The 26,921-nt window shown below is 32.1% G+C and overlaps 2 protein-coding genes across 2 annotated transcripts in view; one reads left to right on the top strand and one right to left on the bottom strand.

Annotated features, from left to right (window-relative positions):
* Positions 1-26,921, bottom strand: part of LOC114327181 (histone H4 transcription factor) — a 50,405-nt gene that overhangs the window by 19,648 nt on the left and 3,836 nt on the right. Inside the window, exons 2-6 of the mRNA XM_028275713.2 lie at positions 25,723-26,039; positions 14,918-15,074; positions 9,384-9,710; positions 8,831-8,983; positions 3,143-3,341 (exon numbers count right to left, since the gene is read on the bottom strand). Of these exons, the coding sequence (XP_028131514.1) occupies positions 3,143-3,341; positions 8,831-8,983; positions 9,384-9,710; positions 14,918-15,074; positions 25,723-25,887 (1,001 nt within the window). The 5' untranslated portion in view covers positions 25,888-26,039. The remainder of the gene's footprint in view (positions 1-3,142; positions 3,342-8,830; positions 8,984-9,383; positions 9,711-14,917; positions 15,075-25,722; positions 26,040-26,921) is intronic.
* Positions 22,648-23,769, top strand: LOC114327182 (dysbindin protein homolog). The gene has a single exon (XM_028275714.2). The coding sequence runs from the start codon at positions 22,855-22,857 to the stop codon at positions 23,572-23,574; it is 720 nt and encodes a 239-aa protein (XP_028131515.1). The 5' UTR covers positions 22,648-22,854; the 3' UTR covers positions 23,575-23,769.

Genomic DNA, 26,921 nt, shown 5'->3' on the forward strand with positions numbered 1-26,921 from the left:
TTAACGCACCACCTTAAAATTGGGACTTTTTGATGGCTCACATTTCCTAAACCTGTTTCCTAAAATCCGATTTTAGTGATTTTTTTAGTATATTATAGCTTTATTCTTCAAGAATATCGATCTAATAATATTATTGCTAAACAGGTAAGTGTCACTATATACCGGGTGTAATAATGATAGTGTGTTTTTTCCTCAAAGTTTGGAACACCCTGTGGAATATTCTAGCGTATATAAAACATTGACATTAAAACTAAACTGTAGCCTTAGGCTTTCTTAACATTTTGGTTTTCGATTCATTCGCTTATGCGGGTTAATAAAAAAGTTAGGTACTTTAACAACTAGCCATGTTATTTATCAATACAGGGTGTTCCTAAATAAGTGCGACAAACTTTAAGGGGTAATTAATTAAGGGGCTCTATAATCATATATCCGCAAATGCTTTGTTTCCGAGATACGGGATGTTGAATTTTTTCTTACAAACTGACGATTTATTTATTACTCTAAAATTGGTTGAGATATGCAAATGAAATTTGGTAGGTTTTAAGAGGTAGTTATTGCGCATTTTTGACATACAATCAAGAGTTTTATATTCACCATTGGCGTGCATACGGGATGTATCTAAAGTATTTATACCCGTATGCACGCCAGTGGTGAATATAAAATTCTTAATTGTATGTCAAAAAATGCGCAATAACTACCCCTTAAAACATACCAAATTTCATTTGCATATCTCAACCAGTTTTAGAGCAATAAATAAATCGTCAGTTTGTAAGAAGAAATTCAGCATTCTTTATCTCGGAAACAAAACATTTGCGCACATATGTTTACCAAGCAAACGGTCATTATTTTTTCATGCAGAATTACCCCTTAAAGTTTGTCGCACTTATTTAGAAACACCCTGTATTGATGAATAACATTGCTAGTTGTCAAAGTCCCTAACTTTTTTATTATCCAACATAATCGAATGAATCAAAAAGCAAAATTTTAAGAAAGCCTAAGGCTACAGTTGAGTTTTAATTTCAATATTTTATATACGCTACAATATTCCACAGTGTGCTTAAAACTTTGAGAAAAAAAAACAATATCATTGTTACCACCGCGACCGGTAATCAATGCCACTTATCTCTTTAGCAATAATATTATTACATCGATCTTGTTGAAGAATAAAGCTATAATATACTAAAAAAATCACTCAAATCGGACAACAGGTTTATCAAATACGAAACGTCAAAAATGTCCCATTTTTAAGGTGGTACGTTAATGTTGATGCTTAGTGTATATAGAAGCCATGAAGAACTGAGAATTAGATCTGGAACCTCTGTATAATCTTCTAATTGATCTTCAGAAATACTTCCGTTCTCTACTTCCGCTTTTAAAATACTAGCCCCAGTATTCACATAATTTGCGGTATTGAGCCTCGTATTCAGGAAGAGCTCCTTTATGTAATTAGTCCATTCTTCCTTTTTTGTGAGGGGGAGTTTTTCTCATGAACTTCAGTCTTATTTATCGATATATGTCTCTATATATGGAGGCTCGTCTTTATTTTTTAACTTGCTTCTTTGTTGAATAAGGTCTAGCAGTTTTCAAAACTTCGTCTGCTGTGGTGACCAGGGGCGTACGGTGAAATTTGAAACAGGGGAAGCAATTTATAAAAAAAAATTGTAAAAACACCTATTTATAATGTTAATTCAATTATTCTACCATTTTTCGCAAACTCATCTATAACTTCCATGTACAAACGTGGATATTGTGACATTTCTTTAACCAGATTATTTTCAATTGCTAAAAGAGAAACATTAGAGAGTCGATCTGGTCCTGTCGGGTTTGGCAAGTAATTTTTTAGTCGTTTTAGAGTTGAAAAACTAGGTTTTACAGAGGTACTAGTAGCTGGAAAGGTCAGTACTAACTCGCATAATTTCATTACCTCTGAACATGCTTTGTCCAAAGAAGTTGTTTTTAAAAATATTAGTAACTCACTCACATCATTTTTTGTGTCAATACTCAATATCATCAGTCTTATATAAAGCTGTTAGTTCCGAACGTAATGAAATCAATTCAAAATATTGTCCATAAAGACGCATCAAAGATTTTGTTTGTTTTTCAGGAAAATGTGTTTTTTAAATATATTAAAATTGCACCGCTGAAGAAAGTCTAGGTCATCAAAATTCTTAAACCTATTTTCCATTCGTTGGCATATTTGATCTAAAATCTGATAGTATACTCGGCGGTAGCACGATTCGACATCTTCAACATTATCAGTGCGTATGCGTTTCCTTTTAGGCTCAAAACTTCTTGCCGTCATATTATTCCAGCATTTTTTTTGCATTAAAGTCATCTCTCTCTTTTTGTTAATAACATCTTTAAATTCAATACAATTGCATTCTATATTACAATTCCTACATTGCAATACATTAAATAAATTATCTGAGAATGGAAACATTTCTGAAAAACGCAGAAAAAAAGTTACAAAATTAAAATCATTTTTTAAACTGTCCAAAAATCCTCTCAAGGATTTTCTATTTATGGTTTCACTATTCTCCAAAACACTAGTATTTATAATATATTTATATAATTATTTAATATTTATAATATAAATAATAATTCTATATATTTATTTATATAAATAATTAAATAAAAGCAATCTTTATAATTCCACAAAATCAGTCGACGAAGCCCGTCATTGTCAAATGCTAGTAAATCCCATTTAAATTCACCAAAACATTGTCATGTATGCAATTGACAAAAATTGCTTATAAGCGATAGATATGCCCGAAATTTGAACTCGCTACTCAGCGTGTAACCCCGGTGATTTTTACATAGGCTGAGGAGAAGCAAATTTGAAATCAGATTATCCGCCGACATGACTCCGAATACCCACGTAGAAATACGATCATGGGTCCGCTACGGAAGGAAAGCTAGATATGCAGCATGCAGCGCTGCTTACGAGTATTTCATTGCTTTGCTATTTCATTATTTTCATTTGCTATTACGACATTTCTTAAGAGTCGATTATTAAGTTTCTTTTGAGTTGTCGGAGTTTTCATTATTTTTAGTTTTAGTTTGAATCCAGCACAGAGCAGATTATGGTTAGTTGTTTTATATTTAACAAATATTTAAAATATTTTATGAATAGTTTACTTACGATTTGTCGCATTCGGTGCATTTGTAAGGTTTAAAGCTGACATGTTTAAATCGAATGTGCTTCGCCAAAATGGAAGGTTTCGGACACGTCATGTCACACATAGTACACTTGTAGGTATTTATGTGAGATCTCATGTGATCTCTTAACAGCCTTTCGGTTGGGAACAGTTTTAGACACTGGGAACACTGATAGCATTGTACTAAAAACAAAAATAACTAGAAAATCACTTATAATACAAAAATATTAATTTTGCATACGAATGAATGCCGACAGATGCAAAAAAAATATAGACAGGTGTGACAACATCTTTTATATTAAGGAAAATAATTAATTTCACTAAATATTAAAACACATTTGACACAGTTACGCTTATTTTTATTTTTAAAGTATAAACTTCTTTAGCGACGTTCTTTTGGATGGGGAAAAAGCATTGAATTCGTGACCATCGCATCGCCGAAATAAATTCTGTATGTATATTATGTGTACATGAATAGTATGGGACGCACGCAAGGCGTATATAATATAGGTATAGCACTTTTTATTGGATGGGAAAAAAGCATTGAATTCGCGACCGTCATCGCTTCGCCGAAATAAATTCTGTACGTATACATATTACGTGTACAGTCGGAAAAATGAAAGAATACCCATGAACGATCATATCAAGCACATATTTTGGATTTGCTGCCTTTTTCTATAAATAACAAACGAGAGAGATAGATTATTAAGTGTTGTCTACTAAGCAAAAACGTTATCCAAGACATACGCAGTTATGTGAGTGAGACGGCGATACAATTGTTCAACGTAGTTATATTAATTTAGTAGAAAATTTAAACTCACACTATTTCTGTACTTCTAATGTCTTTCTTAGAAAAACATTTAACATCAGTAGAGATAATGATTGTATAAACTACTATTCGAGTAATCGTGCTGGTCAACTATAATCTGACAGATTCAATTTCTGTCACTTTGACAGTGAAACTGGGTTAGGTTCGGTAGAGTTTATAAATTTTAATAATCAGTCGTATTTACTTGAAAAAACTCAGTTCTTTTAAAAGCTATTTTGATATTATATTGTATTTTTGGTTTGGTAAGTATTTATTTAATTAAAATAAGTCAATAAAATTTGTAAGTAACCATCTGTCAATATGGTTAACTTTTGTCTATGAGTTTGCCAAACTTGTACATATTACTCTGACTTTTCAATCATAGTGTATAAAATTACAGATTAGTATATTTTTACGAATGTACATTTATTTGCAGATAATGTCTGGAAAATGATCTGGATACCAAAATGATCTGACTTCATTAAGTTTACTTTCATTTAAGTCACTATGCAGCTGACATAAACGACATTTTTTAAATTCCTGTTACTATTTACGTCCGGCAACTTTAACATGGAGAAATTCATAATACTATATTTGCTTACTCATTATTTTTGTATCATTAATCTATATGAAATAATTAATTACGGTAGTAAAAGTAATATTTATTACCAATAAATATATAGGTATTATCAGAAAAAGAATAACATCACAAAAAATTTACGTAGCGAAAAATCGTACGGTGGGGTAGTAGTCACATCCGTTTTTTTACAGTATTAACTTAGTTTAGACGTTGTTTCGACTAGATTTTTTTGTGAATTTGATGGCCTTGGCCGAGCCAATTAGCCAGACATTTTGTGATTTTAAAAAAACTAACTCTAAATACATAACAAACTAACATATTACAATTATTATCTAAATAATACACTGTTTTGGTTGTAAATATTTTTTTTTTGTAAATTTTTATTTTTTTGTATTTTGTTATATTTCTAATTTGTTTTTTATTATTTTGTTATTATTTTTTTTTATTGTTTTTTTTTACTACGCTATGACATCAACCCGATTCAACATCTCGGAGGTTTACATATTGGTTTTTTTTTCTTTTTCTTTTTTTTGCTTTTTTTGCTTTTTTTGGTTTTCCTTTTCTCTTTTTTTTTCTTGTTCTTTTCTTTTTTCAATTATAAAATACAATAATTACTTAAATCTACAGGGTTTAAAAAAACAACAAAACAAACATGTTTGTTTTTATGACATGTGCGTAAATTGTTTTTAATGTATTAATATCTTCAGAAAATATCAAATTGTTTAAGTAGACGGGAAGTAGAAATTTTTGATTTGATTCGTATGCATATCATCGATGACGCATGGGTATTCTTTCATTTTTCCTACTGTATGTATATTTATCTACAGTATGGTGCAAATGAAAGGAATAAATTCGTTATTTCGTTAACCGGTGACTTTGAGAGAAAAATCCCGAAATGAGTCGATTTTTGTTTTTAAATTGTGATATTTTGGCATATATATCGTACGAGTGACGTCATCCATCTGGGTGTGATGACGTAATCGATGATTTTTTAAATAAGAATACGGGTCGTGTGACAGCTCATTTGAAAGGTTATTTAATTCTCTATTCAGTACTATAATAAGCATTAACCTAATTATTTTTACAGAGTGTCCAAAAAAAATTTAAATTTAATTAATTGACAAAAAAAGAAGAATGTAAGTAATTTATTTAATTCAAAATGCATTGTACTATTGTCAGAAATCAGAAAAAAAAATGTTTATTTCACAAAGAAACATTGCCTTTCGCTTAAATTCCATATTCAATCCATCTCCAGCCAGCCACCTGCCTCTTGAAAGTTTAAAGATTTAATTAAGCAAAAAGCAATGGGTCTATTGAATAAAAAGAAATATTTGCTTTTACTTACAATTATTTAAGTATCTACTTAATAGTAATTGAATAAAGTCATTTCTTTAATGCTTTATTTAATTACTATTAAGTAAATACTTAAATACGAGGAAGCAAAAGCAAATACTTCTTTTTATTCAATAGACCCAATGTTTATTTTTGAAATTAACATTTTTTTCTGATTTGTGACAGCAGAAAATATATTTTGAATTAAATAAATTACATACATTCTTCTTTTTTGTCAATTAATTTAATTTAAAAATAATTTATTTGGCCACCCTGTATAAATAATTATGTTATTGTTTATATTAGTAAATAGAGAATTTAATATTATTTCAAAAGAAATAGCACACGACTCCTAGTCTTATTTAAAAAAAAAATCATCGATAACGTCATCACGCCCAGATGGATGACGTCACTAGTATGATATATATTCCAAAAAATCACAATTTATTATTAAATATTGACCTATTTTTAGATTTTCCCTTAAAGTCGCCGGCTTACGAAATAACGAATTTATTCCTTTCATTTGCACCATACTGTATAATATAACTAGTATAGGTCGCACCCAACGCGTGTTAATATAGGGTCAGCACTTCTTTTTGGATGGGGAAAAAGCATTGAACTCGCGACCATCATCGCTACGGCGATAAATTAGTAATTTATATACTATAGGTTCAATTGCGTATGTAGGTATAAAGTTCGACCGAAGTTATAATGGTTGGAGGAGGGATGATGTGTGTACCCTAAAGAAGAAAGAATATTTCACTTCTGTTAGCACTCCCCGTAGAGATTGCAATTGCTAGATCCAGTGTCTTTTTTTATATGATAGCAGCGCGGATCCGCAAACGTGTCAAATTTGAAATAAGTTACTTCATGTTTTCATTGGCCTCTTTATTCAAAGCCGTTTGTCAGCAACAGTTTGCTTAGTATGCTGGAACGTTTCTACGGCCTAAAATTTTGCATCGATAAAGTGTTGATAGATATTTTTATTCTGCGATAAAATTATCTGCTGGCGAGTGGTCGATAATCAATGAGTTGACACTTTTCAACCGGTGAAACTGGCTGTAGAAGCTCTTTGCAGAAGAGAGTCCACTTTGATAACGGCTGACTCTAGCGTTAGTGCCGAGCTATTAGTCTAAGAGCTAGAGCCGAAAAATCATCGTCATAAGTAATATGGATTTTGGCATGTGAAATGTGCCTATTGTATATTGATAATTATGGCCCCTTTTAGGCTGACACCTCAGTGGATACAGGAAGTAGCAATAAGGGACGAAAGGGGAAAGTTTAAAGTGTAGTATTTAAAGGTTTTCACCTCCTATTTTTTTAAACCTCCATCGATTTGCATGAAAATTGGTGACTAGTTAGAGCATACCCCAAGAAATAAAAATGATTTTAAAACTATTACTATTTAAAACTATTTTATTAAAAATAACCCCACAAATCGATAGAGGGACAAATTATAAGTAAAATTTGTTATACCATGTTATTAAAATAAATCAATACTTTTTGAGTTATTAAAGATCAAAGATTTGTCTGTTTAAGAGCACATGCGTGAAGTTACGGATGATAAAAAGAACATATTAATTAACTGTATGTTACTAAAATATTATTTTTATATTAGTTCGATATTATAAATTTAGCAAAAGTGTATTCGAATATGTCAAATGTACCCATTATTGGACACCCCCCAGTTTCTGGACATGTTCAGTTTTTATTGATAGAAAACATTCGAAGGGTGGGAAAACATCCCGCGAAACAAACGTTTCGCGGGAAGGGGTGGTATTCACCATCAGGGTAAAAGTGCAAGTTGGCACCAAATGAGTTTTATTTCTTGAGGTATGCTCCAACTAGTCGCCAATTTTCATGCAAATCGATGGAGGTTTAACAAAATAGGAGGTGAAAACCTTTAATGACTGCACTAACTTTCGCCTTTCATCCCTAATTGCTACTTCCTGTGAGGTGTCAGCCTGAAAGGGGTCATAATTGTCAATATACAATGGACACATTTCACAGGAAAAACTCCATATTACTTATGACGATGATTTTTCGGCTCGAGCTCTCCGTCTATATCGAAAGCACTACGCAACAGAATCGCGGAACGGCGCGCGGCGCCTCTCTGAAATTACAGCTACATTAGTTTAGTGTACTTACAAAATCCAAAAATGGATGATGAAGGACTAAACAGTACTGGTTATTTCTCCATGCCGAAAAAGAATGCAATGCGACACGAAAAATTTGTTGAATCGTATAAATAAACAAATGATTGCGGAAAAGGTGCCAGATGACATAATGGTAGTAGAAGATGGGCTGCTAATCCGGAGTCCGTGAATTTTACTTTAGAACAAGAACTTGAGATTAAACTGAAACGTGAGAGAAAATACTTCTATAACCAAAAAAATTGGTTCTCCAAAAAATTATGCAAAGATTTTGAAAAAGAAAATAAAATGACCGTTTATGAGACCGAAAGAGCGAAAGGCGATCATTTGTCCATGGTTTATAACCATCTGATGACCTTAAAACCCACCAGCGTAGAGGCCGAAAGGACTTTCTCAGCAACCGGCTATATGTGCAGTTTTGTGCAAAGTAGGTTAGGCGGTAAAACGATAGATAAAATATGTTTTTTAAGGTCTCACTTTCAAAAAGCTACTCTTACAACAAATAAGTTCACTTGGATAAAATTTCATTCGTGCCAATTCTCAGCAGACAGACACAAGCAAAGTTGAACAAAAAGTTGTTCAAAAATGAACAAAAAACATTAAAATCGTGTTTATATTTTGAATCCACATTTTGCTGGATCCAGCTGGATTCATGCCAATCTTGCAAAAATCCAGCTGGACTGAAAATGCTGCTGGATTGCAATCCCTACTCCCCCGAGTGCCAGTTTTTTATTCAATTTCCTTTTTTCTTTATTTGCTTCAATTTATTAAAATAAAAACACAAATTCTAAGTACTTACAGGCAGATGACATCTGTCGCTTTCTGTGGTCAATAAACTTTGTTTTACTGGAAAACAGTCTGCCACAAGTGGCACATCCCAAACATTTTTCTTTTGTGTGCACCCTCAAGTGATCCGTTAGTTTGGTTTGTGTAGAATATTTAGTATTGCAATCTAAAAAGTAAACATCCGTTGAATACTTGTTGGGAGTAGGCCAACAGTTTAGGAAAATCAACACATTTACTCATGTTAAACACAGGGGCGGCCCGTCAGGGTAGGCAAGGTAGGCGCCGCCTAACCTCTTCAAATATACAATAATATATTATTTATTAATATAAATTACTTATTTCAAAATGTAATTTATAAATTTTGATACAATACCTAAGTATCTAAAAATCTAAAATAAAACAAAGCTACTTTTTAATTTCTCTTCGAAGTTGTAATTATTGTACGCTTCCCGTAATAGTGCGTAGCACTACTTAAAATAATAAAAAAATCGAAAATTTTCAAACTTCCCCCCCCCCCTTCACTCCTTAAAGATAAAAAAATATTTTTTAAATTATTGCTTCCTTACAATTCCAATGGCACACAATCTGTTCTTTTTGTTTTTCGGTAGCGCTCTGCGGATTATTTTTTATATGAACAGGCAGGTGATCAAACAATTGAAATAGAGTAAAAAATACCGATTGGCAATGTTCCCATTCGCATTTGTATCCAGATGCTTCAAGAGGTATTTTATATTCATGAGTTTCCAAGCATTTTGGCAATTTGTCTCTTTCCACGATATTTTCACCGATATTGTTGAGTTTCATTATATAGCCATGATGACAGAGATGCTGCTCTAATAAGATTTGGTTGCTTAACTTATCTGTGCAGTCTTTCCATTTGCAACGGAATTCGTCTAAAAAACATCAAAAAAATAATATGTGAGTACAATAGGTAAATACATACATAATTAATTTTTTAAACAAGAATATGGTATGCGACAAAATAAACAGTACTGAAATTCGTATGCCTCCAATTTGTATGTGTCAGGCGCCGAAACGTACCGAGTGGTTTCTGAACTACTCTGGGCTAATTAGAAAAATTCATGGAAAAGTTATTTACCAGCAATTTTATTGCTGGAATCGAATTATAAGATCCTATATATTAATAATATAGGTATGCAAAGTCCGCAGATAGTGTGCTACTTTTTTTATAAACAAAATGGCGCCGACAAATCGTAGTTTTTCAATTATTGCTCTATAACTCCGAAGATTTTAACTATACAACAAAAACACTCAAATAAAAATTCACCGCAATTAAATTCTGCATAGAGATATGTTTTTCACGATTTGCTCCGACGAAAATTTTCCTCGGAAAATGCGGGTTTTCCTAACAAAAACTATAATTTTCAAATAAAGTTTTAGGTAAGTAATTATTAATCAATAATTAAATAACTTAGTGACATCAAAGATGTCTTGGTATAGATTGTAATTCCAGAAGCCGGTGAAAATTAAATGAATATTTTAGCAACAATTCAATTGTTAATTAACAATTTACGATCGCAATAATAACCAAAATAATCATGATACATTGATCAAACTTAGAAAGATTATAAAGATGAGATGCTTGTTTAATATTTTGTCGACAAAATATAAATTTTTCTTTTTTTTTTGCATAATCTTTAAATTTTGAAAAAAAAATAGTTATAATACGTTGGTCTAATTAGTAAAGTACAAAGAAAGGTTATTTACCAGCAATTTTATTGCTTTTAATGGAATTATAAGATCTTATATATTATTAATATAGGTATGCAAAGTCCACAGATAGTGTGCTACTTTTTTTATAAACAAAATGGCGCCGACAAATCGTATTTTTTTCAATTATTGCTCTATAACTCCGAAGATTTTAACAAATAAAAATTCACCCCAATGCTCCGACGAAAATTTTCCTCGGAAAATGTGGGTTTTTCCAACAAAATCTCGAATTTTCAAATAAATTTTTTGGGCCAGTAATTATTTATTAATAATTATATAGCTTGGTGAAATAAAAGCTTTCTTGGTATAGATTATAAATTCAGAAGCCGGTTAAAATGAAACGAATATTTTAGCAACAATTCAATTGTTAATTAACAATTTACAGTCGCAATAACAACCAAAATAATCATGAGACATTGATCAAACTTAGAAAGATTATAAAGGTGTGATGCCTATTTAATATTTTGTCGACAAAATATAAATTTTTCATTTTTTTGCATAATCTTTAAATGTTTAAAAAATGGTTATAAACAAATTAACATTTCTTAGAAATTGTTCATTATATTCTAATTTTAAAAAATACTTAAAATGCGTATTTCATACGTCTTGAAAATGAATGCTTTAAAAAAATTTTCCAACCATTTGCAAAAAAGGTAGGAAACAGCAAAATAAATATACGATATCTCCATTGTTTATAATTTGTTTAAATTGTTTCAAAGCTTAAAAGCGAGTCTATGGTACAATCTAATTACTCACAAAGAATGTCAAAAATTAGTGCAATGGTTATATTATAATCAAAGATTAAAAATACTTTTTTTGTAATTTTTAGCGCGAAAGTAGGCTTGATACAGAGCCGGAGATAAAATGTTCACTCGAAGCGACTGGCACGCTTAAACTCGCGCGAGTTGTGTATGTGGGCGGGTAGCTACGGTACTGTATTATTCTACTTTCGCGCGTGTAAATTACAAAAAAATATATTTATAATCTTTAATTAAAATATAACCATTAAACTGATAATCGATATTGTTTTATAAATAATTAGATTGTACTTTAAGCTCACTTCTACGCTTTGATGGAATTAAAAAAAAAAATATTAACACCGTAGTAATAGTATGTTTATTTTGCTGTTTCATAACTTTTTTGCAAATGGTTGCAAAAAAGTTTTAAAGCATTCATTTTCAAGATATTTAAAATGCGCATTTTAGCTATTTTTTAAAATTAAAATATAATAAAAACTTTCTGAGAAACGTTAATTTGTTTATATATATAACTATTTTTTTTTAAACATTTAAAGATTATGCAAAAAATAAAAAATTTATATTTTGTCGACAAAATGTTAAATAGGCATCTCATCTTTATAAGATTTCAAAGTTTGATCAGTGCATCATAATTATTTTGGTTATTATTGCGACCGTAAGTTATTAATTAACAATTGAATTGTTACTAAAATATTCGTTTAATTTTCACCAGCTTCTGGAACTATAATCTAAAGCAAGAAGGCTTTTAAGTTACCAAATTATTTAATTATTGGTAAATAATTACTTATCTAAAACTTTATTTGAAAATTCAAGATTTTGTTGGGAAAACCCGCATTTTCCGGGGAAAATTTTCGTCGGAAAATCGAGGAAAAATCTCTATGCATAATTTAATCACGGTGAATTTTTATTTGAGTGTTTTTGTTGTAAAGTTAAAATCTTCGGAGTTCTAGAGCAATAATTGAAAAAAACATGATTTTCGGGCGCCATTTTGTTTATAAAAAAAGTAGCACACTATCTGAGGACTTTGCATACCTATATTGTTAATATATAGGATCTTATAATTCGATTCCAGCAAAAAAATTGCTGGTAAATAACTTTTCCCAAAAATGGCCTATTCTCCGATAATCAGCCCAGACTAAACGCCGTTATAACGTATGTGAATGTCGTGTTAATGTTAGGTGCTTCAGAATGGTTCCCAGTTTTGCAGAAAAATGTTTGATGGTGAAGTACTATTTTCGGTCATACGGAAAAGGTCACGAAAACGGTCCAAGCTTAAAACCAACAATGGTTTCAGCAGGACGGGACAACCTGTCACACTGCCAGGGAGTCTCCTCGAATACTGCGCGATCATTTTAGGAGCTGCCACTCACCAGAACTAACGCCACCAGATGCTGACATATGGGAAATGCTGAAGGAGTCAGACAGATCCACCATCTGCCATTTCGGAATTGCGGACTAGAATTGACGTCCGGCGTCCAGTATACTGGACATACCGGTTCCTTACTTATAGCCCGCGTCCAGTTAACTGGACACAATTTAAATAGAGTTTTCTGTGACTTCAGATATTTGCGGTACATGAGATTCAGTTTTAGTTTGTCGATGTGGTGTATATTTAAATACCAATTCAATACATATTAAATTTCATCATCAACTCGTTACATATTAAAATTATTCATAACTTTATATTTGTTAAAATTGAATGCGGGATCTCGAGCAGGTTTTCTCCATTGCTACCCGGTGCTCAAAGTGTTAAAGATTTTTTCGTGCCAGAGGCAGTGGCCGATCTAGAATTTTGCCTTGGGTGGGGGGTAAATTAGGAGGGACTTCCAACGAAAAACCAACCAAAACACATAAAAAAGATAAGAACTTAAATTACATAAAAGACATAAATAATAACTTATAGGCATTAAGTTTCTTTAATTTTCCTAACTAGCGTGTTTATTGGGTTGAATTTGTGTATCTGTGGTTTCCGTTTCATGTCAGCTAATATATTGTCATGTTTGAACAATTTTTTTTCTTTAAATTTGGATCTTGTTAGGGGAGGAAATTTCCTCATTTTCCCTCCCCGTAGATCCGCCACTGGCCAGAGGGCATCTTTAACATCTGTTTTATCGGGAACGAGCGTCGTCGTGAATAATGTTTGCAAGGATAGATCATGTACACTGGATATATACGTAATCATAAACATTTCAATGTTCATTTCAGTACTGTTTATTTTGCCGCATACTGTATAAGTGAATCTAGGACAAATAATCCCGGACAAAAAATCCCCACAAATTATCCATGGACAAAAAACTGGAAAACTTTTAGAGAACTATTCGGCAGCAGATATTTCTTTTGGCTGGTGAGGGTCTTTTAATACGGCCGATATTATAGTGGTAATTACATTGTTGTCAAATCTTCCGTTTTTCTGGAAATCTCATTAACTTTCTTATTTCAAATGGATCACCCTGTATATTTTTTGCGTTTTGGAATTCCTAAGGGATACTGATTATTTTTCATATGATATTCCCTATACCTAGATGCCATAATTTTGGAGTTATTACTACATTTATTAAAAAAAAATTTAAACAATTTATGAAAATCAATTTTTTCGACCCGGGTAGACATTATATTTTAGGTTTATTGGATCATTGTGAACAAAAGTCTGTTGTAATTTTCCTCTAAAGTGAATGTTTCCGAGTTATAAACAATTTAAAACTGAAAAAAATCGAACAATGACGATTTTCTAGGTTCAAAAACACAAGTAAAAAATATTATTTTTGAAACTACGAAGTGCCTAAATTCAAGTTTAAGCCTAATTTTATCAGTTACCGATAAACAATTTGGTCTTGTTTCATTTTAAAATATTATTTTTTAGTTGTTATTGCAGGATCGCCCCTTCTCTCATATGCGCTTCATTAATAATTAAAAAACCAATATTTTAGAATAAAACGTGCCAAAAATTCTTATAGATATCTGATAGAAGAAGGTTTGATCTTGAATTTAAGTAGTTTGTAATTTCAAAAATTATTTTTGTTTACTTGTGTTTTTGAACCTTGAAAATCATCATTTTTCGTTTTTTTTCAGTTTTAAATTGTTTATAACTCGAAAACGATTAATTTTAGAGAAAAATTACAAAAGACCTTTTTTGTTCCCAATGATCTAAAGAACCTAAAATAATATCTACTCAAGCCGAAAAAATTGATTTTTATAAATTGTTTAAAAATTTTTTTTAACTAATGTAACAATAACTCCGAAATTGTGGCATTTAGGTATAGGTAATATCATATGAAAAATAATCAGTATCCCTTGAGGATTCCAAAACTTAAAAAGTATACAGGGTGTTCCATTTGAAATAAGAAAGTTCAGTAGATTTCCAGAAAAACGGACGATTTGACAACAATTTAATTACCACTATGATATCGGCCTCATTAAAAGCCCCTTACTCACCAAAATCTATAAAAATCGTTCTAGCGGTTTCCGAGAAAATAACGTGTTGCCGACTTTTTCGCAACCCTGTATACTGATCACAGGCTAAATGAGCTAAACATATATTATGTTCGAAACATCTCTAATAGATCGGTATACTTTTATGATTGCTTACAAATACAGTTAATTTTCTATTTTACCTGCATTTTCACTTGCATGTTGTACAATATGTGCATTGAACACTGCCCAGGAAGTAAAATGGTCATCACGATCACAATCCAACCACATACACTGTAAACTAAGAGGCTCTTCGGACAATTTTATAAGAGGTTTGCCCTTTTTCTTCTTTTTTCGGACCTACAAATATTAAAAAAATATATATTTATATATTTAGATCGTTTCCCACGACAAGAATTTAGAAAACTATTGTTTCTTAACAACCAAGCTCCTCCTCATTGTTCTAAAATGGAAAACCAATTTTTAGATGATAGCCAACAATGGTCATTTCCGGTAGCCCCCTCGACCACCACACATAACATCTCTACTAGATTTTAACAGAATAACTCAAAAAATATGATGATTTGACCTATGGTGCCTTATACAAATCTTGTCTAGAATTTTACGTAGAATCCAAAAATATGTAGAATAATGTCAAACGCTGAGAGCACATGCATTTGAAACAAGTATGTAATATTCATTATTAATATATTATGGAATATAATAGGGTTTATATCGAATAATATACAAGGTGTTCCATTTAAAATTACAAAGTTGTTGTTCATTTTCTGTATATCCAGAAGCAGAAGTGGTAGGTCCGTCAAAATATTTTCTGTAAGTTCGCCATAACTTTTAATCCCCATAAAAGAATTTTCATAAATATCTTGTACCTAAGTAATTTCCGATATACAGTGCTTTTCAGATAAAACTATTAACCTTAAATAACTTTTGTACCACTGAGTTTTAGAAGAAACGCAAAGACACGTCAAATAATACTTGAAGGGGGAGACATTATACCATATTTAAGCTTGCCAGGATAGGAACCCTCTCACACCCCGTATTAGCTCTTACTTTTTTTTTAGTTACTTCCACATTTTTTATTGAAGTTATACTTCTTTAGGCGCGATTGAGAGTAAAATTTCATAATACTGCGCGCATGCGCACACAGACATTATGGCGTTTAGTTGCTAAATCTTTCAAGTTATGTATAAATATATCAGTGCAAGAAAAGGTGTGAAAAGAATATATTAGTGTTTTTAGTAAATATATTTATTATAATTTTTGTGTCTTTGGATTTGTCTAAATTAGGCATTATTAATTATTATCCATTATTAATCCATTATTAATTATTATTTAAACATTATTAACGAGTATTATTAAAACATTTTATTGTATATTTATTATACTTCACCTTGTCTGTTTGTTACCGTGAATTGTCATTAGGTACGTCCGAACCGATACAGACACAGTCCTCGTAGCGTATTTGGTATAGCATTCGGCCAGAGATCGAGAGGTCTTGAGTTTGAATCCGGAGCAATCCTATACTTTTTTTTTATTTTTTTGAAAGCGGTAAGCACAAAATTAGTTTGGTGTTTAAAAAAAATTAAAACAAACTGTTTAAAGTATATTTATTTTTAAGAAATCATATAATAGAAGTATAACTTCTTACGTGCGTACAAAGGATACACACATTCTTTTTTTATATTTTGATTCTCCTCTTTGTACTGATTTCAAAAATGTATAACACATAGTGCTTAAAGTTGTTAGTTTATGAGAAAAATAAATACAAAAGCAAGAAAACTGGATTGAAAACAATTATGTTTTTAAATATTTTTATTACAGACAAACATTTAGAATGAACATTTCACTACCAAAAATTTTAACAATAATTATTCAAAATGAATTTTGAAATTTTGAATAATTATAGCTAAAATTTTTGGTAGTGAAATGTTCATTCTAAATGTTATACCTATGTTAAAAAAAAATAAGTTTTATTCAATCCAGGTTTTTTGTTTTGTATTTATTTTTCTCATAAACTAATCACTTTAAGAATCAAGAATCAACATTTTTGAAATCAGTGCAAAAAGGAGAATCCAAATATCAAATATTTATTTTATTTTATTTATCGTATGGCATAGATACAATAAGAACACATAATTTAAAAAAAGTATATAAAACATTACATGAAGTATCACAAACGAACATCTAATGTATTAGTATAATTTAAAACATTTTCGGTCGCATTCAGGAACTCATCGAAAACTCCAGGGTACCGCCTTCGAGGGCATTCCTCAATAATGTGGCGGACGGTCTGCCGTTGCGCACCACAGTCACACTCACGAGTAAGGGCCTTTCCCCGTGGTACAAAGACGACAGGTACGATATTGCGCATGCGACTATCAGCTGACCACGTTCTGTCGACGTCACAATGAGAGTAGCCGCTGTTGGAATACATATGTTTATAAGTGAGTTTTATCGATTTTTTAGCTTTTGGGGAGATTTTTGTGAGATTTAAGTTGATTAGTAGGCTTGTTAGTGTGAAAGAATTATTATTTACCCCTTAATGTGTTGTCTCCAAAATTCGTTTATTTAAAAAACAACTGAAGGGTATCTTAAAATAAGTTTGTTGTAGTTTATTATTCTGAGATGTTTGATAGTTTAAAATTTATTGTTTATAAAGTATAGCTTTCTTAAAACTTTGGTAAATGGATTCCGTTAATAAATAAATAAATAATGTACAAATTAGTTTCGAAATTTCATTGGGTCGACAAATTATTGAATTTTACATAAATTATTGAAATTTAAATATGGATAAAGAATAATAAAGATATATATGTATATATTGGTGATTTGATGATTTGATATACTCTATTAATTATATCCAATGTTCTTAATTACAATTTACACTATATATGTCGGTATATACCTACTCAATATTTTTCCTATGCTAAGTAGTTCAAATTTCAAAATTGCTGTGGTAAGTACTGTATAATAATATGGTTTATATTGAAGACCAAAGTAATAATTAATATTCATCAAATTTTGCCCTATCGCAAAACAAAATTCTGGCATAAATTCATATTAGTTATCAATAGTTCCGACTGGACGTTATTAGATAAAAAATAAATATCGTCTTACAGTGACTCAACACCGGCTGGGCATTGGGCAATAAAAAAAGGTATTAAAAATAAAATTATTGACGAGATGACAGAAGCTATGAAAGCTTTAAAAGTTAAAGGAAAACGATCATTGTTGCCTTTTCAGAAAGGTAAGTTGTTTTGCTTTTAACTTATTCTAATTAAAACTATTTTTGGAGCTAATAATCAATATAAATGTTATCTCCCTTTTAACTAAATTTAATTCCGTTGTTACTTTTAGGAGTAATTCAAACCAACAACTCATTAAAAAAGGTTTATTTGGGGATATAAAATCCAAAGTCGATATAAAATATATTCTATACGTACAATCTAAACCAAGATGTAGGTACTTGAGAATTTGTTTGGCAACATGAGGAGGGCTGGTGGCTTATATGACCATCCCGATACGGTGGAATTTCGCTACCGCGTTAAAAACTATATTTTGGGAAGGAATGACGGGACTTTATCCGAAGCTGGTAACACAGAAGCTGACGAGGTCAGAGATGGTCCGATCGATAATTTAGGTAAAGTTTTTTATGCAAAACATACTTCTCAGATTTATCTGACGAAGCAGAAAAAGAAGAAGTGGATGCAGACGTCGAAGAATTAAACCAATTACAATATGATGTACTTATTGGAATATGTCAGTGGGTATATCTGCAAGAAATTAGATTTGCCTGAAAGTACGGATACTTCCACTTACACCTTACACGTGGATTGATCAAGTCTCCGAAGGGGGCCTAAAGAAACCTCCAAAAGAATTGGTGGTAAAAATGCATCAACTGGATACTATATTTAATAATTTCAACGGGTCTGGACTTAAATGTGATTACAAAACCTAACACCTGTTCTTTCGGTCTCGCATGTATTTTAGAATTAAGAAATTAAACTTAACACTTAAAGAAAATTGAGAAATAAGAGAAAATTAAAGAAAGTTGTAACTTCAAGTCTTTTGTTTTATTTGTCTTGTGATTTTGTTTCAGACCATTAATAATAAATTATTTTCATCTGTTTACGTGCAACTAAATGAAGGCTCGATTCATAAGCGCCCATACATATGGGTAGGGGGGGTTGTGGCCTCCCATGGCTTTTCGGGTGCTTTAAACTATATATTGTTATCCAAAGTATACAAAATGTAATGTGCAACATCTTCACGTCTAGCCCCCCTACAAATTTTTATATGAACGCCCATGGATCGATCCCCTCCTTAACACTGGCGTCCAATAAGACAAGCCAATCAAAAACAAGCTCGTAAAATTTATTTAAAAGCGGCGAATACAAAGAAATTTTTAAATATAACTCACTTTATTTTAGAAATTTATTAGATTAGTTAGAAATTAGTTAAGACACCTACATTTCAATAAATCCAAAATACTTAAACAGAAATTATATTAATCTATTAAAATGACTCTTTATGACCAATTTAAAACTAATTGTGTTCCGAGCGCTAATGTTTTAAATGGGGAATATTTAAAATCACTCTCATTGTGACGTCATGCGCGAACTCATCCAAATTTCGGATATTCCGGCTATCGTACCTGGCGTCTTTGTACCATGGCCTTTTCCCATCTATGCAAGCTGTCAGCACATCTACCGGTACCTGTTCTTATTCTGTTCAGCGCCGTCCATGTATTACGAGGCAGTTCAAAGCCTGGCGGTTTCTGATCGATACAGGCCATTTGGTGTGATTCCTGTGGTGAGTTGCTCTCCCATTGTCTTCTCCAAGCGTTGGTGAGGTCGAAATGTTCCTGATGTAGGGAGGTGGCCCTTAAAAATTGGGGATATCTGGAGCGCAGTCTGTTCATTTCGATATCAAGCTTGTCATGGTGGATGGGTAGTTGATGGTTAGCCTCGATTTTTCGATATTCTCTGAGAAGAGAATGACTTCTTCTTAGTTTCGGCGGTGGAATGTGACTCAGAATGGGAAGCCAATAGTTCGGTGTTGGTCGAATTGTGCCTGAGATCATTCGCATTGTCTGGTTTAATTGGGTGTCAATGATCTTCGTGTGTTTGCTATTGAGCCATACCGGCGAAACGCGAAACATATTCAGCCGCCGAGTATACGAGTCCGAGAACGGATGATCTGAGTACGGAGACTGAGGACCCCCATGTGGTGCCACATAGCTTTTGGATTATATTATTTCGCGTCTTCAGTTTTTCTGCCGTTCTTTGTAGGTGTTCCTTAAAACTTAAAGTTCTGTCAAGAGTCACTCCAAGATATTTTGGTGTTGAGTTATGAGTGAGTAGTCTGTTTTCAAAGTGAACGGAGAGTTTTTTGTTGGCTTGGGCATTATTCAGATGGAAACAGCTCACTTCAGTTTTCGTTGCATTGGGCCGTAGCCTCCATTTGCGAAAATATTCACCCATAACAGCAAAGTCATCCGTCAGTATTGTTTCTGTAACATTAATGTTATTATGTCTTGCTGCAATGGCCCAATGGCACGGATTAGTTTGCAGATTAGTCCTTATCTCCAGACGGTGTCGTATGCAGCTGATAGGTCATTGAAAGCAACGGATATTTTTTGCTTTCTTTGAAAACCTGCTTCAATATGTGTTGTTAGGGATAGGATGTGATCTGTGCAGCTGCGGTTAGGTCTGAACCCTGCTTGCTAAATAGGTATCACCCCAAATATGTTGTTACTAATTCTGTTGTGGATTAAGCGTTCCAACAGTTTATAGACACAGCTCAACAGTGCAATCGGTCGGTAGTTTTGGGGTTGATCATTTGCTTTTCCTGGTTTCAATATGGCTATAATGGAGGCATTTTTAAGGGAATGGGGGATTTCTCCTGATTTTAATATATCTGTGTAGAAATCAGCCAGCCATTTCCTAGCATATTTGCCACAATGGAGTAAAAATTCTGGATGTATTTTATCGGAGCCGGGTGCCTTTCCAGACTTAATTTCTGATATTGCTGAAGTAATTTCTTCTGGAGTAAACTCGTCAGAGTATTCAGATGTAGGCGGGCATACAGACTTTAGTATTTTAAGTTCTTGTTTTACTTTGGTGGTGTGGTCACGATCTCTAGGTGCCCTTGAGTTTGCTACAATGTGGGAGGCCACTCTGTTGGGAACTATTGGTACTTTGTCTCTAGCTGAGTGTCTGCTACTACCAAGTTTTCTAAGTAAGGATCACGCTTTTCTGCTTGATTTACTAAAGTCTAGTTTTTCCACAGTTTCCATTAATTTTTGCCGTCTGGCTGCATCCAAACTGTGCAGCAGTTCGTCCGCAATTTCTCGGTCTTGGCTTTCGTTGTATTCTTGATACAATTTTTCGCATTTTTCATCCCATCCTGGGACATAATCTCTACGATATCCTCTGGGTATAGTTTTCTTCGCTGTAGATATAACCGCGCCAACAAATATCATATAGTTTGTACGTGTTGGGGTTATCCATCCGAGACATTTGTCCAATCTCGCAGTAAAAGTCGCCCAATCTGCTTTTTTAAAGTTCCACCTAGGTCGAGGGAAAGATGTTATTATTGGTATTTTGATGCCAACTTCTATTACAACTGGTCTATGTTAGCTATGTGGAAAATCTGGGACCACTGTACGTGAAACTGCCAGGGGTTGATTGTTTTCGTTTGTGGAGACAAAGCATAGGTCTGGGTTGTATTCTCGCCTCCAGGATGCAGATCGAAAAGTTCCCCTATCTTTAGCGTCAAAGACTAAATACGTGCCAGCCCCTTCGCTCCAGTTTATCAAAGCCTCGCCGTTTTGATCACTTTGTCTATACTTCCAGAGTTCATGATGGCTGTTGAAGTCTTTAACATACACTGAGGGGTGTGGGTGGGCGTGAATAACATGCGGAGGCCACAGGTCTACCGCGGGTTTATAAATATTGCTGACAGTAATTTCGCCAATTTGTATGGTAACCGTATGAATGTTATTTATGTCTGATGTAGAACATATGTGTGCATTTTCTATTTTGTTTCGGACATAGGTTGCTACTCCATAAGCTGGATGGTAAGTTGCACCCAGTAAATCGTAGCCATGAATTCTTCCTCTAGCGAGAATTTGTTCCTCGTTTTCTACATGGGTTTCTTGAATTGCGACTAAGTCGATATTATTTTCAAGGAGTACCTTTTGAAGGTACTCACATTTACTTCTACTAATACCTTCTATATTTAAATGGCATATTCGGACGATTGGTCCGAGTCGTTTTGTTGCTTGGTCCTGAGAAGGTCCCTTTAAGTTGTTGGTTGGAGGCATATCTTATTAGTAATGTGTTCTTGCCAGGAGATCTAGAGATTCTAGATTGTCTGGCTGCCTATTGTGCTAGTTCATTTAGCATTACCCAGAGTGCACGTGTAATATTCTACTACGGACGCGAACTAGCTTTAATTACAATATCAAATAAAAAAGGTGGAAGTAATTTAAAAAAAAAATAAGGGAATATACGGGGATGTGAGGGTGCCTCTCCCGGCAAGCTTAAATACGGCATAATGTCTCTCCCTTCGAGTATTATTTGATGTATTTTTGGGTTTTTTTCTAAAAATCAAAAGTTATTTAAGGTGGATAGTTATCTCTAAAAAGCACTGTATAGATAGTGTAAAGTCATTACACTACATGATTTATCACGTGATTTATCATATGATTTGGTCCATGACGAACCGCATGACAATGCTTATGATAAAACACAATGCTTATGACAAAATCATATGACAAATCACACAGTCACAGTGTAAACTTGTAAATTTTACTCCAAGATCAAATCATATGACAAATCACATGATAAATCATGTAATGTAAAGTCGACTAAGTTCGTCGTGAAAAGCTCTTCGCATCTAGTAATAGTTCGTGAGTCGGAATATTAGCCACAACCAATTTACTGTCAAAGTCAAATTGACATAAAACATATGTGTCAAGTCATTTTAAATTTGGGATTGTTTTGGTGTTTTTGTATGTTTTTTAACACAATCGAAATAATGTAAGTCGTATACTTTACAAGAAATGTATAATCGGTATATATGGCACTATTATATATTTTAAAACGACAATAAAATGTTATCCAGTTTAAAGGAAAAAATCCTGAATGTGTCCCTATTTCATACTGGTGATGAAATACAGTTACCTAAGAAGAAATTAATAAATGTTAATGCTGGCGCAGAAATTTTAACCCATTTCCAAGACCAATGGGAAGATTTACACAAAATTAATGAAGATAATGCAAGGAAATCGGAGAAAATCGCTCTAGAGATAGACAAAATATCTACTTATGTCAGTGATAACAAAAAAAACCTGGGTTTGATTAATCATATTTTGATAACATCCAAACTATCAACCAACATAGATAAGTGCTTAAAAAATATACAGGAATTGTACAATACTTCGCAAACTATAGAAAACGATTTAATACAATTAGAAGACCTGATTGAACAAGCAGATTTTAATAAGCTGAAAGAAGAACATGAATATCATTTAACACAATACCGTTCTAGAAAGGAAGACTCCCTTGCAAGTTTTAAAACAGAACTTAATGCTAAACACTTAAAAACAATAGAAGAGTATGAAATGAAGAAGAATGCTGTTCTCGCAGAACGTCAACAAGTGTTTCAAGATGCTTTTAAATCTGATTTAGAAATGTATAAAACTTCGGGGGCGATTCCTGGTCGGATTCAACAGAAAACTCAGAACAGCGCCTTGCTAGAAGAAATACAGCTAGATTTGGACCAAAACGAACTAGACCAATTTTTTAGTGATGAGAAATCGGGGGGCAGCTAATGAACTGGATTATTTTACTTAATTTTAGTGGTGAGATGTGAGATTAAATAATTTATGGGATTAAGTACTTTTATTAGCTTAAGGGAGATTGTAATAAAGTTGTATATACACTGTTATCATTTTGGAGACATATTTTTGTATATATTGAAATTTATATTACATATTTTATGTGAATAAAACACTATTGAACACAAACATGGTATAATACCAAAAATAACTTTATATGCGCCCAATAACTGCAACAGATTTTTTACCAATCCATAGATAGTTAACTGCTTAACGCACTGATTTATTTGCAAAAATACGTAACAAAATTATCTATTTATTTTATTACAGTAAAATAAACTACGAATAAGACTATTGTCACTAGATAATCTAAAATAAAAAACGCATATCTTAAATAAAAATATAAAATAATAAATACCCTCATGCGCTATACCATTGGACTGCCAGAATGGTGCATCTTACTCGCACTCACATTGACGGCCTCCTCAATACGCTCATTGTTAATAATTAAGAGTAAACAGTAGCGATCAACAGGTAGCAACAAAATATAACTTCGGGAGATAGTATCATAAACTTTGGCAACAGTGGTAATCTTTGACATTATCTAAGATTAACATTTTGACAATATCATAGTCGTGCTAAATGGAAGTAATAGAAAACGATTTTATTATTAATAAATAGATATTTATAAAAATAAACCAAAATGGGTGAAAATTTTATGTTAAGATAGGTATTTAGAAAGGTATTTGCATGAAATATCTAATAATAAAACAATAATAAATAATCATTTTTTGTTGTGAAGCGAAACAAATTTTGATTTTCGCATAATTTTGGCACGGTTTTTAATGGACTTTTTCTTGAAAGGTTTCACTTTATTTTTCGTTTGATTTACTTTTTCCAATTTGTTATACTATTGATAATATTTTTAGAATAAAAAATCCTCCTAAAACTTTATATACTCGCATTAGAATTTGAAATATTTTTACGTAAAATATACTTACCTACCTACATATAACTAAAACTCACAATTAACAACAATCTATTCTTTCAAAGAGGCCAACAACTTATACAACAACAAATATATAATAAATTAACTATCAGTAAACACTACGTTCCTATGAAACAACAATAGCGAATTCTTAAATTACCACACTACTGCACTGAACAGATATCAATAAAGATGACAGAACAGAGAAAATCTGACGCAGGTTTGTCAAAATGACAGTGATAATTTCTGTATGTTGCCTAATTAGTTATTTAGTTATAATATGTTCGATTTCTTGTTAGAAATAAAAAATTTTAGTAGTTCCAAGATTACACAAAATCTAGGCATGGGATAAAAAAGTTTATTTGAAGAAAGTTTTTTTTCTTCTTAATGGCGGTACAGCCTCCTTTTTTCAATATTTTATTTAGTTATAGAGTAATTTCCACGTACTAACATATTTCTGAAATTGGACTCTGTACCGCCATTCTTTATTATATTACAAATATGTGTGCCAAATATCTCGACAAAATATTCAAAATTAGAGCCGCAATCTTGGAACGCGTTTGTTGCTACCTGTTGATCGCTACCGTAGTCTCTTAAAAATAACAACTTAGTAAGTAATGAATTAATGACACAAATTTTTTTAGAATCATGTAGGACTTTAAACTTTGATTTAGTCACTTTAGTCTTGAAAATGGCCAATTTCGCGTTTTTTAAATTTTAAATCGCATATAACTCAACAACTGTCAATTTTATAGAAAAATTGTTTTAACAATTTTCCGACTGTGGATTTGCTATAACGTCGGTCTAAATCGTAAATTGCCTAAGTCCATTTTTTGCGAAAATTGTTTTTTGGTTTCATCTAGTAGTAGACGGTAAAATCTACCGCCTGACAATTCCCACAAGCGCAATTATTATTTTATTTCGGGGCAATTTCGCTAAACGAAAGTTATTTTACTCATAGGACATAGGCAAACTCCACACTTTTTTGTCTCTCCTGTAAAATTTTCAATTTGTGATTTAGGCAATTTGCGATTTAGACCGACGATAAGGACCTCTTTTTGAGTAAGTTTGTACAAAAAAATCGAATTGGAATAATTTACCTAAGGGGGGCGACGATACAGACTGGTCTATTTGTTGTTGATCAATTTACTTACCACCGGTTCTTCATCATCTATAACCAATTCTGACTCAGAGGGAGAAGTGTCTTCTTCTGAAAATATAACAGATTTTCTCTTCTTTGGGGTCTTCTCTTTATGTACAACATGTTCGAAAACTGCTAACCGATTCTTCCTTTTTTTATTTACTTCCTGATCTTCCATTTAAAGAGAGAGAAAAACAATTTATTGGTTTAATTTAACTTTTCTATATAAATTTGCAAATTGAATATGTCTGATTCTATCGTATGTAAAGGTACTATATCAGCAGAATGGCAAATATTTTCTGTTTCTTTAACTTCTACCCAAGGAAAATGCTAAAAAATAAGAATTTTTACATTGAAGCTAAAAAGAATGGTTTGTTTATATTGTTAAATATAACAGGTTAAATGCTAAATACCTCCAATTGGGTGGACACAAGTACTCCGTGCTAATGCTAAGACAAAATCTTGTGAACTGTTCAGAAGTGCCACAGCTATATTTTCATTAATTATTGTCATATAACAATTTTACAAATACCATTAAATTTCTCGTGGAAAAACAAAAATATTAGTACATTGAAACGAGTGGACTTCACAGGTTTTCAGTAAAATACAACATCAATATCCACCCAAATGGGTGGACAAAAATAGCTGATTCAAACAAATTATTTATTTATTAGGATTATGGACATTTACAAACACTCAAAACATTAAAATGTTTTTATAAGACATATACAGACTGAGTAATTTCTTATCGTTGGTATGCGCCTTTAATAAGAGCAACAAAGAGACATGTATTTATTATACATTTAAAACGGGTTAGAAATATGGGTCGGAAGAACTAGGAAGGGTCACCAAAAAATTTCGCGTCGTAGATGGCTTTGTCAGACAGCGTTGCCAAAGTTGGGAATTATCAAAAAAAGTATTAAAGTAGAAAAAATAATATATTTAACTTTTTGTAAACAGATATAATAAAGAAATTATTTAAAAATAAAATATTGTTTTCACCCATTTTTAAAAAAATGTGAAAAGTTTATTTTTTTACTTATATTTTCTTTTAAATAATTTGTTTAGTAGATGTACTTACTTGTTTACAAAAAATTAATATACAGTAATGACTGCGCTAAGAACCGGCAAAATAACGCAAAAGATGGAAAACATAATACGTTGTGTAATAAAAAGAGATAAAACTAGTAGAGATGTAAAATTATCGATAGC

Source organism: Diabrotica virgifera, chromosome 5 (genome assembly GCF_917563875.1).
Source record: "Diabrotica virgifera virgifera chromosome 5, PGI_DIABVI_V3a".
NCBI lineage: Eukaryota > Metazoa > Arthropoda > Insecta > Coleoptera > Chrysomelidae > Diabrotica > Diabrotica virgifera.